The sequence below is a fragment of the Anabas testudineus genome, chromosome 19 (genome assembly GCF_900324465.2).
Source record: "Anabas testudineus chromosome 19, fAnaTes1.2, whole genome shotgun sequence".
Classification (NCBI taxonomy): Eukaryota; Metazoa; Chordata; class Actinopteri; order Anabantiformes; family Anabantidae; genus Anabas; species Anabas testudineus.
In genome coordinates, this window is record NC_046628.1 from 2,861,537 (window position 1) to 2,874,144 (window position 12,608).

At 43.8% G+C, this 12,608-nt stretch overlaps 1 protein-coding gene across 9 annotated transcripts in view; it reads left to right on the forward strand.

Moving 5' to 3' along the window:
• myocd (myocardin) overlaps positions 1–12,608 on the forward strand; it is a 100,443-nt gene that overhangs the window by 80,041 nt on the left and 7,794 nt on the right. For 6 of the 9 annotated variants that reach the window (XM_033326839.1, XM_033326840.1, XM_033326841.1 and 3 more), the window contains 7 exons: positions 4,997–5,152; positions 7,947–8,131; positions 9,733–9,837; positions 9,945–10,255; positions 10,941–11,097; positions 11,196–11,729; positions 11,986–12,483. In XM_033326839.1, the coding sequence (XP_033182730.1) occupies positions 4,997–5,152; positions 7,947–8,131; positions 9,733–9,837; positions 9,945–10,255; positions 10,941–11,097; positions 11,196–11,729; positions 11,986–12,483 (1,946 nt within the window). The remainder of the gene's footprint in view (positions 1–4,996; positions 5,153–7,946; positions 8,132–9,732; positions 9,838–9,944; positions 10,256–10,940; positions 11,098–11,195; positions 11,730–11,985; positions 12,484–12,608) is intronic. The other 3 variants (XM_033326842.1, XM_026352212.1, XM_026352213.1) reach the window with 1 other exon arrangement.

Here is a 12,608-nt window from a genome sequence, read left to right on the forward strand (position 1 = left end):
ACAGACAGACACACTTTCACACATGCTTTTAAGCTGTAGTGTGACTCAAGCAGACAAATGAAAGGAGTGAGAGAAACATGACGAACAGGCAAACACTTTGATCCAGTTAGATATAAGATTTACAGGTTCAGTTCATTGAAAGAACAAAAAAAAAATAGGGAAGAGGGGGATTTTCAAACTTCCTCACTGTATCTAGCTAGACAGATAACATTGGTTTTATCTGTGCATGTTTGAAGATATGAGTTGATGATGTGGGTGTTCCATCCATCCATCCATCCATCCATTATCTTAACCGCTTGTGGGGTCATGGGAATGTTGGACCTATCCCAGCTGGCCAGAAGCAGGGTACACGTGGACAGGTTGCTAGTCTATCACAGGGCAGACCTACAGTACAGTGACAGACAACCATTCACACCTATGGGCAATTTAGAATAACTCATTAACCCAAACCCCCCCAACACTAACATGCAAGTCTTTGGAGGTGGGAGGAAGCCAGAGTACCCAGAGAGAACCCACACAGACACAGGGACTTTTATCTAAATACAGTGGAAATTGGTTTACAGTTAATTTATCATTAGCAACCTCTCTCCCCAAGGTCTGGATAATCCACAGAGCTTCCTGGGAGTTTTACTAAACAAATGATTTTTAATGTCACCAACAACAAATGAAAGTAAAACTATTTTCATATCTGGATACCGGATACAACCCTGAAAACCATTATGTATAAAATAAATGCTATTGTTGAACCATTTGTATGTATTTGCCTCCTGTTCTAACAACAAGCTGTAAAAACAATACTCACATAATGTCACCATATAAAATGGTGGCAAAACATCTCACTTACATGTTCATGTGCAACATTTGTGGTACCCTTGGGAATATACCTCTAATATTCACTCTTTGTTGTGCTCTGTTAAAAAGAGCTCTGTTATATTGACCAGCCTTTTGCTACATACGTTTTCTTAGAGGTTGATGCTTGACAGGTTTTTGTTCTGTTAACATTATTACACTAACATTATTTTTAATGTTTGTTTGTATATGAAGTGATTATCACCAGCTACCTATACTGATTAGCCATTTAACTAATAGCCATTAAATGACAGATGCACTAAAGGAAAGCAGATCCAGACTCCAGGACAAATGCACAGGCAGCGACAGACGCGAAGGTGGATGTCAGGGAAGCAGGTGGATATAGGCCTCCAGCAGGCAGGGAGACAGGCAGGTGGTGCCTGCAGCCAACGAATAGGCAGACAGGTCGGTGAGTGACCGCAGAGGAATGCTCTTGTGCTGAAAGAGCCTCTCTGCCTCTTAAGAAACAGCGGCCGCTCTGCCAGATTTACAGACGGTACCTGTTTACAGCTCAGCGCTTCAACGCACAGGCACACACAAACACAACAACATGGAGCACCGTACCTCAAATGTCACGTAAGACAACATGATGAGAACATGTAGAGCGTGTTCTTACATGGTTACTGTTGCTAGAAGTAATGCTTTTCAGGTCACTGCAGTTCTCTGTAATGAGAAGGACAGCCTCTTAGTGAGAAAGTTGGGTTGTTTTGGCAAATATGGAGCAGTGAGTGATGCCAGTGTATAGTGTTGTTTCTTTTACTTCATCTGAAGGAACAACATGGGGACTGGGGACTGCAGGCCAGGGATTTGTTGAATGATATCTCTGGCACCCTTTGCCATTTCACAGAGGCTCCAGCCTCCAGATAAACTGCTGGTAAGTGTGCGGGGGAACGGAATCCAGAGGCCCGGCGAGGCCCTATCAGTTTCTAGGAGTCTGTCACAGATAAGGCAGCAAGAAGAAACACAATTGGTCAGCAGAGCTCCAAGCTCTTTTTTTAAAAAAAGGACTTTCAATTGGCCGTTTATCTCTTGATTGCAGGCAGTGCTGCAGATGGAAGAGGGTTGCAAAGACTTGTATTTGTTAGTACACACTTTCCTCACACCCACACACTGGTTGTCTTATCACTCTCCAAAATATCATCTGTCCTCCCAGCTCTTCATGTTTTGTCCCCCAAAAATGTCATGTTTTTGGGGGGCGACAGAGCTTCCTCCTCCTCTGCTGCTGATGTAGACATGATCCCTGTGACGCTGGCTGGCTCTGCCTGGCTGTGTTATTCCTGCCGGGGAGATGGACACGGCACAGGGTCTGTGTATATATTACCCAGGGAACATCTGGTGTTTATTAGGCTATTCAAGAATCCACCCCAGCCTCTCAGGCCTGACTGGCGTGTGGCCTGCATAGGAGCACACTGTCTGTCTGCTGGCCACAGCTCTGACTCTACGCACACATACAATCTAATATTTCCTCATAAAGATAACAGGGCTGTAACTGCAGGTTTACTGTGCTTTTTTCCTGTGCACTCTCGTGCTTGAAAACACCCAGTTGTCATCTCCACGGCAGCAGTGCTTTCATCCTCACTGGATGGAAACACAAAGGGAATTATTCCTGCCTAATGCACCATACGTCTTACCTCGCTGGGTAGTGTTTACACTTGACAGATACAGTCAGCAGGTATATGTATTGCAATAGATTTAAAGCGCATGTATGTTTTAATACAGCGGCGCAGTGTTTAAAAGTCTGTAAGCCAGCGTCAGACTCACCAGCTCACATTACATTATGCGGGCATGTCGAGCCACGGTTGAACACGTTTCCAGGCAGTTTGGTTACACAGTTTAAACACACTTGAAGCTCCGTGTAAAGCCATGATGTCAAGTCGGGCTTTAAATCAGGCCAGTCAGTGAGAGGTGAGGCAAGAGAGTGTACGACAGCAGGGCAGACGCAGCGTGCAGCTGAGTTATGATCAGATGATGATGTCACCCTGCTGGTGGACAGGCGACAGCTGAGGGAGGGCACTGGATCCCTGCAGGCGAACTGGACCATCTGATTTGCCCACTGCCCTCTACCTTGTTGCATCACTTTTCCCCTTCTTTATTTCCTACTTCCCCTCATCATTCCCCTTTTTTTCTGCCTTCGATCTTGTAATCCTCTATTGAAATTGGAAAATCTTGGGTTCAGTTATCCCTTTCTCTCTGTTTTTAATTATCTTACTTTCTTCAGAGGTCTGAACTTGCCTTATTTAATTTGTTAAATTTGTTTCATCTCCCCTCCTAATATTACTCTTTATTTCCTTCAGTATTTTTTTCTTTCCTTTTTCATTTTCACATCAGTGTCAGATTTTCTCTCTAGCTCCCTCTCATTAAGAATGATAATGTCCAATTTGAATTATTACATCAAGTCAAACATTTGCTGTATCTGGAGATAAAGGAATCTTAAAATTGAAATCAATCTTAACTTGTGATTTTTTTTTATAGTTTCTTATAAAGCATTACATTTCAGGTCTATTTTTCATCAGTAAGTTGCTCAGCACAAAGCTCTGTGTCATTCATTTCATTGTAGCACTATATCCTATTTCATCCCTCAGAAATATCCTACTAAAATTATATTTGACCAAATAAGTTCTGTTGCTCTTTCATGCTCCCAGATAATCAAACTGGTTTGGTGTACTCTCCTCTCTGCTCTGTAATCAGTCCTGTGAGTGCTGTGGATAGATTGTAGGCCAAGCCAGGTTAGCGCCGGCTCTGATTATTTTTACTGGATTTAAGAGAGAGAGATTGTGGAAGGTTGAAAATCTCAACCGCTGCAGCCCTTTAATTACAGGCACTCCATTTATTTTTTTAGTACTCAAAGTGTCTGGCTGAACTGGGAGTGGAGCAGCTGGACAGATAGTTTGAATTGATCCAATTGATTATTGAAACCTGAAGGAAGACATGTGTGCCGTGTCTTTTGGAACAGCAGAGATGTATGAAGAAAGAAATTCAAAAAACAGATAAGATGAAAATAAGACTGTCTACTGTTTAATTTAACTGGAGCACAAAATATTGTGCAGCATAGCATGACTCAAAAATAGAATATTAACAAAGCAGCAAACTGGATTATAAACACAATGATCAGGTAGAGCAGTCACCTACCAATCAAGGGATCGGTGGTTCGATTCCCAGCTCCTCCTGTGACATGTTGAAGTGTCCTTGGGTAAGGTACTAAATCCCAAATTGCATCTGGTTAACCAGGTCAGCTGCATGGCAGCTCTGCCATCAGTGTGTGAGTGTGTGTGTGCTTGTGTGTGCGCATGGGTGAGCATGGGTGAATGAGACAGTGTAAAAGCGCTTTGAGCACCAGGTAGGTAGAAAAGTGCGATATAAGTGCAGCCCATTTAACACTTATTTAGGAAGCACAAGTGGATCAGTTTCACATGCTTTGGTGCAAATGAAAGTGACAACAGGTGCAGTGGAGAAATAAAACCCAGTCAACTCCAAAATACATAATCAGTTTGATGGTGGGTTAGTGATGGTCTGGGGGGACACATCTTCAGAGAGCTGCACAGAGCTCCATGTCATAGCCAGCGTGACTATGTCTGATGCCACCAACAGCGACTAGCGCTAACATTCCCCTGATCTAAATCCAAATGAGCACCTATAGGTGCCATTATGTATAAGTGCATCTTGAATTTCAACTTGAAATGTATAAAAGATTTGGGTTGTTTTTAGGTGTAATTATTTAAGCAGTGTGTGTTGTAAGTTACAATATGTCTAAATGTTTGCAGAATTCCATATGTACAGCTTATCAATGATGGATTATCTTGTGGCAATATTTACTCTTTTGCTAAGGCAAAAAACTGTCAGGACAGGAGAAAAAACATGAGCAACTACCAAGCAAATTACCTTTCCACAAGTTATTCTTTATCCAGCATCCTAACAGGTTTTTGTCATTGATCTGTGTTAATGTTTTTGTCCTGTTCGTGGAACTACTACTACTACTACTGTATGTTCAGAGTGAATAAGAGCTGATCATTTGTGAGCAGCATCATAAACTCCTTATGAGTTTACACAGCTGCTGTAAGTTTCATTTCTTGTTCGTATGTTGAGACTGGACTGTTTCCCTGGCATGTTCCATGTTACTGATGGTGTGGCCCTGCTGTGTGTCGTGCAGACCCGGCCACAGACGGCTCCTCTCTGGAAGCCAAGCTGAGGCTAAAGCGAGCCCGGCTTACCGAGGATCTGAACGAGAAGCTGGCTCTCAGGCCGGGGCCCCTGGAGTTGGTCCAAAAGAATATCATTCCCCTAGACCCCGACGTCACAATGACAGGTATCAGCAGAGAGATGCTTCTGTGTGCAGTGTAACACACCATGTAACAACACCTGCAGCATCTCAGCCTGCGTTTGTTTGTGTAGTGGTCATGTCTAGAGCTTGTTTTAAGGAAATGGAGAACACACTAGTGACTACTGACTCTGTGTGTGTTGTGTGTGTGTGTGTGTAACAAACCATTGTTCAGGTCATTTACTAAGCAGTAGAAAGCACTGTTGCAACAACCGCTTTACTGCATTTCAACATAGTCACGTCATTTTGTCAAACAAGCAGCAGCTAAGAGTAGACTGTTTACCATAGATCTTTAATGCACATTGTGCTCCTCCACCACAAAAAGGTTTATGATAATAATGTTTCCATTTAGCCTGTGCATTAGTCAGAAAAGAACTGATACAAGTAAATGATTGAAGATACATGTTTAGCACCCAGAAGTGGCCATCAAACCCTGAACTCTTCACAAGACCGGACACAATAATAAACAAGGAAGTGCATCAGTAACAGAATCTCTGTTAAAACTTTAGCTTTTACTTGAAGGTCATTTTGGCCATGACTGACAACTGATACCACTTCCTTATACAACAGCCTTCATAAAAGGTCAAAATGTTGTAACTGGCTCTATTAGCAGTGAAAAAAGTATATAATAGTTAAGATAATTAAGAACAAAGACTCACCAATGTTTATAATCAACTAGAAAAGAATAATAATAATTATCAACCTGGCAACCTAAATACATGGTTTTACAACCAAAAATGTAGAAACTACTAATTATAATTACCAACTAGCTACAAAGTGGTACCAGATATCTTCACTGGCCTCACAATCATTACATTGTCCTGGTCCTTTCAGTATCAAACTAGTTGTTTCCTGTTGCTGCTCCTTAATGTGATTCAGATGTATTAGCAAGAGAAAGTATTTATTTGTTTTACTTGCACAAAGAATGTTATTTACATTTTTCGAACACCACCAGTTCCAGAAAACATCTTGAGTGCCTTTTGGTTTCTGCTGTGGCACTGAATGAAGCGATGCTCTGGCATCACTATTTACAAATGTATATTGCCGACTCAAGTGTTTGGGGAGCCCACTTGAGACCTCCACCTACTCCAGTGTTTGATTTAAGGAAATGCACACCGCACATGCTCAGACGTTTGCTGATTTAGAGCTGTATGACGAGTCAGGCTGCAGCCGTCCCACTGCACTGTTTGTCTATTCTCCCTATATCTTTCGTCTTTGAGCCTCTGATGTTTTAGCAGTTTTGTGTTTGCCCCCTTGAGCTTCCAGTAAACATGTTGCATAAAGGAGCCGACGGGCTGCAGTCAGTTGGTTTACACTACCTCTGCAGGAGGAGGGGAGCGCCGTTTATTGAGATGAACAGCAGCTGTATTTGGGTCCACCCTTTTTGTTTAGAAGTGACGATGTGTGCTGTATTTGACTTTGAGTGCATCCTTGTGTGTATGTGTGGGCGTACCTGTGTGGATGTTTGTACCCACCTCCTCCCCTCTTTAGTTTCTGCTTTAACTGGCCGCTGCAGCTTTAGAGAGCCACCTACAAAGCTGTGTGACAGGACCAGGCTGTTGCATTCTCTTTGTCTGCAACATTAACCCGTCACCTTAAAGCTCTACATCCCTTTCCACAACACTCCCAAGGACTGTTTCAACCTCTGTCCGGTAATTTTGGAAACTATGTGACCTGCTGTAACTTCTGCACCAGCCACTTGAAAAGCGGAAGTGTACAAGCTCACAGATTTCCTGTAATTCCACCACCTCAATCTCCTGGTGATATCAGACTGACTGTATGTAGTAGAGCGAGATAAGCAAACTCATAGATGAGCCCATCGGAGTGTGTGTCACTGTGTGACTTTGTAGTTAAATACGAACAGGTGGAAGGAAGTGGCATTTAGGACAATGCTGTGCACTGAGCTGTGTTAAGGTGTGTGTGTGTAGTGAGGTCACTGAGTTGCACAGAATGGGCCTGGTGCTTTGATTGAAACCAGGGTCTGTTCTTGCTGTCACATGTTTGGACACAAAAAGAGAATCGTATACCTCTGTCCTGCACGCACACACACACACACACACACACACCAACCTTTACCACCTCCCTCCTCTGTCTGTGTCCTTTCAGCTCTGTTAGATAGCCTCTCTGAGCTCCCTCCAATCAAAGCCATGTTTCCTATCAGCCCAGCCAATCAGGACAGTGGTCGATGCAAAGTGTCTCTCACACACACAGCGTAACACCTCAGGGCTGAGTGTCACACTAGGTGTCAGTGACAGACAAGACATGCAGCGTGTGAATACCACCGGTCACATGGGGAACACATTTACAACATGTATCTAAGCTGCGTATGAACAGACTGATACTGTTTCTTGTATCACACATTAAAGATTGAAGCCTGTTTAGTACAACCTGAGGCAGTTGGATACATTTGTTTGTTAATTTAGCAAATAAAATTAAAGATTAAAAAGTCTGTAGGTAAAGATGGTCTTCTAAAGAAGATGTTCATTTTTATTTACGTTTTTTCCTCTGAATCACTTCTGCTCATGTAATAAAAAGAGCTCTATGTATGGAATTAAACAAAAACAAAAGATATTGAAATTAGGGTAATATAAACCAAAAATAAGTTCATATATTATTAGCCTTATAATCCTATACTTCCTTCAGTTATCCTGATCAAGCATTTTAAAATAGAAATTCACACCTTTCCATGGTTGAAGAAGCACAAACTGCAATTAATGTTCATCAATTTACAGTCTGTGACCTCACTGACTCCCCACTGGTCTCTCTCTCTGCTCTTCTTCAGTAAACCATGGCAAGTTCCCTAAACAGGAGGACTCTTATGCGTTTGAGGAGGACAGCAGCAGTGAGAGTCTGTCCCCAGAGCAGCACCACAGCGATGAGTCACAGGGCTCGGCCTGCCCTTCATCCGAGACCGTTGGCAGCACGCCGTCCTCGTCCTCCTCACCCGCCCTCACCAGTCCACGACAGGTAAAAACACATGAACCCACTCGGAGGAGCTGTTCCCACTGCCTTGGTTGTTCTGCCCTCCTGTGGTGGCTGAGCAAACTGCACCACTGTTCTTAGTTTTCCACAGACCGTTGGACTGAATCGACCGAGGCAGGTGTCACATACCCGTGTGCTGAGACATCCCACAGCTGCCTTTACTTCCCGACTACTTTCCTGTCACACACAGTGACCTAATTCCAACGGTCGTCACCAGCAACCGTCACTTGATTGAAATTGGTGCCAGAACAGGGTTGTTTACTTCTGTCAGACTTGAGCCTCTGAAACCTTTCAACTGAATCACTGACTCTCACTGCGTCGTGTCACTCTAAATGTCTGTTTAGAACTTTCAGTACAAGTATATAGGGGATATTTATTCCATTTGGGTTACAAACTGACTGGTTTGCAAACATCCTAAATTCAGTTTTATAACATTCATATCAATAACACAAACACTGTCACCAGTAAATTATTCAAATAAATGAAATCAACTCGTAGACTTTTATCCACTTTTATTATACACTCTGATCTAATTGTTTAGTGTTATTTGGCACCAGGTTTGTCAGAGAGAGAGGGGATATTATAACATAGCTTGATGGATAAAACTAAACTTCTTAACAGACCAGTTTACCAAAAGAAGCAGTAAGAGTAGAAGTCTCTCTCTAATCCCTACTGACTTTGGCAGTTCTCCTGACTTTGCATTAACAATCTTTGATTAACATTGAAGTGTACTGTCAAACATCAAACTGTTGAATGAATTCCCATTCATGTTCCCTCCAGGCAGTGATGAAAAGCGTTAAAGTAGCAGAGTGTTAAACTCCTGCAAGCACGAGTCAATCACTCATAATGTCAGCTATGTAAAGAAAGTATAAGTGTTTTCAGCAAAAAATAGTATGAGTATAGTTCATGCTGGTCATTATTACAGTATATTACAGTATCAGTAATCAGTTATTACTGATTGATTAACTTAATGTTGCAGCTATCTGCAGTGACGATCATTCAGTACACATTTACACTGGAATTTAGACAGAATCAAAAGTTAACTGAAGACAATCAAGAATTTGGTGGATTTTCAGAGAGGCAGATTTAATCAGCTGTGGAGGAGAGGTCGATCGACCTATCAGAATGAAGAACTGCACACAAAATAAACACATAATAATTATTTTGAATTGGTATATTTAAACTCTAAGACTACTTTTAAAAATGTTATATACATTGAATATTAATGAGACTTAAAGTGTCAGCTTTCCTCTGTGGATCAAGTGGAATAGACATAAAAAGCAGCATAAAATGAGTATTAAAGCCCAAAAATGAAATCAAGTTAAATCTATAACAAAGTTAGAAAATTGGCTTTTGAAGCTGCTGCATGATCTCAAATGTTGTGGCTTTAAAGTCTATTAACATCTCAGTCTGCAGCCACCAGTAAAAAAAAAACAGCTAAATTATGCAGTGTCCTCATGTGGGAACATGTACAACTCACTCTTAATAATTTTACAGATCTACATCTATAAGCTTCTCTTCTTTAGCCACAAAGACCTTTTTTAATGCCTTACAAAATGATATACCTTTGTTTGCTTTATGAACAGGGGAGTACAACCAGAGACCCGCCTGATCAAAGCCAGGATGAAGGACTGTCTGGTTCTAACAACAGCCAGGCTACTCCACTAATACCTGTTCCTGCTGTTGTCAAGGTCAGCTAGTCCTTCAGCCATTACCTTTCTCCCTTTAATCTGTGATTTGTTGGTGTCATCACTGTGTACTCACTCTCATGCTGTGTCAACCACTTCACTTGGTACAGTCCAAGACCTCAGACAAGAACCGACACAAGAAGCCCAAAGATGTGAAGCCCAAGGTGAAGAAGCTCAAGTACCACCAGTACATTCCTCCGGACCAGAAGGCAGAGAAGTCTCCTCCGCCCATGGACTCGGCCTACGCCCGACTGCTGCAGCAGCAGCAGCTCTTCCTGCAGCTGCAGATCCTGAGCCAGCAGAAACACGCTCACACACACTCGCAGCCGTCGCAGCAGCACACGAACACTCCACAGGCTCAGGCTCAGCAGAGACAGCCGGCTTTCAGCTACCAGCCTCACCCCCCGGCCCACACCCAAAAGTGAGTCACACACAGACAACTGGCAGCAAATAAATCAGATAAATAAACTCAAGGTCCCCTCACTGGCCCTCTCTGCAGATTCTAACTGCACACATGCCACTGTCAAGTTGACATTGTGTTTTAAAATGTCAAGGGCTTATATGAAGGCTGAAACATGTTTTCTTGCTGTAATCATTCTCTTCACCATTATTAAAATCTTTCCTAAAGCCCTGACAATAGGAATGATGGCGGCCAAAATGCATAGTCATTGTTCTGTACAACAATGTATTCAAATTTCTATTAAAGCTAATGCGAGGCTTCAGCACTTTAAGTCTATATCAATCATGTTTGGAAGTTCTCTGCTCGAATGTGACTAATTGGAACGTGGAAGCCTTTTATTGTCTTCAGATAAAGATTTGAATACATTTTTGCACTGATGGAGAATTGTGGATCTTGGCCCCCATCACCCAGAAAAGATGTACACTTGGAGGGATCTATGAAGACCAGTATTAACAGGAGGACTGATTATAACTTGAAAGAATGTGAACCATTTAAGTCCTTTAAGAATCAATTTTGTTCTAAGTAAATAAATGGTGTTATTTAGTTTTACCCATTCTTCTCAGCATGTGGAGTGGTCTAAGGTTTGTGGATATTTTCCTGTGTGTTATCACACAAGGGACTAATCTGCATCTGCCCGTTTAACTAGGGGAGCCAGTGAGCAGGTATCAGCCTGCAGCTCCAGTGCTCCGTCCAGCACAGCCAACAGTAACTCCTCGTCACCAGTCAAGAACACATATCCAAGCCAAAGTAACATCTCGCCAGTCAAACCCGGGCCCCTGCCAGCCAATCTGGACGACCTCAAAGTAGGTGTTGTAGTAATGGAAGTGAAAGCCAGATAACCCTTTTTCTCTGTACACACAACACTTATCTGATCCAGTCTCCGTGTCATTTGCTCTGTAAGGTGTCAGAGCTCAGGCAGCACCTGCGCATGCGCGGCATGCCTGTTTCCGGGACCAAGACTGCCCTCATTGAGCGACTGCGGCCCTTCAAAGACTCCAACGCGGGCTCTTCACCCTCTGGCTCCTCTGATATCACCACAGTGACCTTCCCTGTCACACCCACAGGGTCCTTGTCTGCCTACCAGTCTCCGTCCTCCTCCAGCGCTCTGTCCCAGGGAGGCTACTACCCTTACCCCAGCACCTCCTCCACCCCTCCCATCTCCCCGGCCTCCTCGGAGTTGTCCCTCAGCGGCTCGCTCCCCGACAGCTTCAGCGATGTGCCCATGTCCTCGCCTACGCAGTTCGGCCTGCAGCCGTCACCGGCCCAGCTCAGCATGGAGGACGGCTTGGGAGGAGGCAGCCTTGGCGGTGGAGGACAGAGGGCGGGAGAAGGTGGAGGCGTGGACGGCCTTGAAGCCGAAAAAGATAAAATGCTGGTGGAAAAGCAGAAAGTGATCGAGGAGCTGACGTGGAAGCTGCACCAGGAGCAGAGACAGGTGGGTGTTGTTACTGCAGAACATCGGAACGTTTCTGTTTAGACAGAGTGACTCAGCAAAAGGCCGGAATAATTTTATGTTGTGATTTCATTTTATGTTAATGTTAATAAACATTTAAAAATCAAATTGATCATTTGTGCAAACTGTGAGTGTGAATGTTTTGTGTGGTGACTGTAACAACCTAAGAATCCTGTGTTTACGTGATGTCACATTTCTTAACGTCCGCTGACATACTGCTATGTTGTGACACACTCAGGTTGAAGAGCTGAAGATGCAGCTCCACAAGAGGAAACGCTGCTACGGCGCAACACAGGACACCGTCCCTCCTCCATCTCACCCCCCCCTGCACCACCAGCAGACTCCGGTCATGATGGGCCAGCACTTCTTTGGGGTGACCATCAAGCAGGAGCCCATGCCCCTGTCCTCCAGCTGCCCCCTGTCCTCTCCCAAACAGCTGAAGACTCCTCCTGGAAGCTGCATGGAGGATATGGGACACTGCAACACCTCCGTCTCCAACATGGGGGGCCCCAGTGGGCCACATTGTATGGACACAGCCCCTTCCGCAGGCAGCCCCTCGACCATGTCTGCTTTCCTCAGTCCTCAATGCTCACCGCAAGACTCTCCCAATGGAAAGCCTTCTAGCAGCTCTCAACCTCCGTCTCCCAACAACCCCTACCTGCTGTCACCTCCGCTGGGGAGGGACGGCTGCGGTCACCCCCACACACAGGACAGCAACAGGGCACGCAACATGCAGGTGTGATGTTTGTATGTACGGAGAGAACCACCATTCTGTGTGTTCTGTAGAAAATAATCAGGCTTTTTCTGCAGCGTTGTTTGATTTGTAAAAACATGAACTGGACATACAGTATAACACAAACC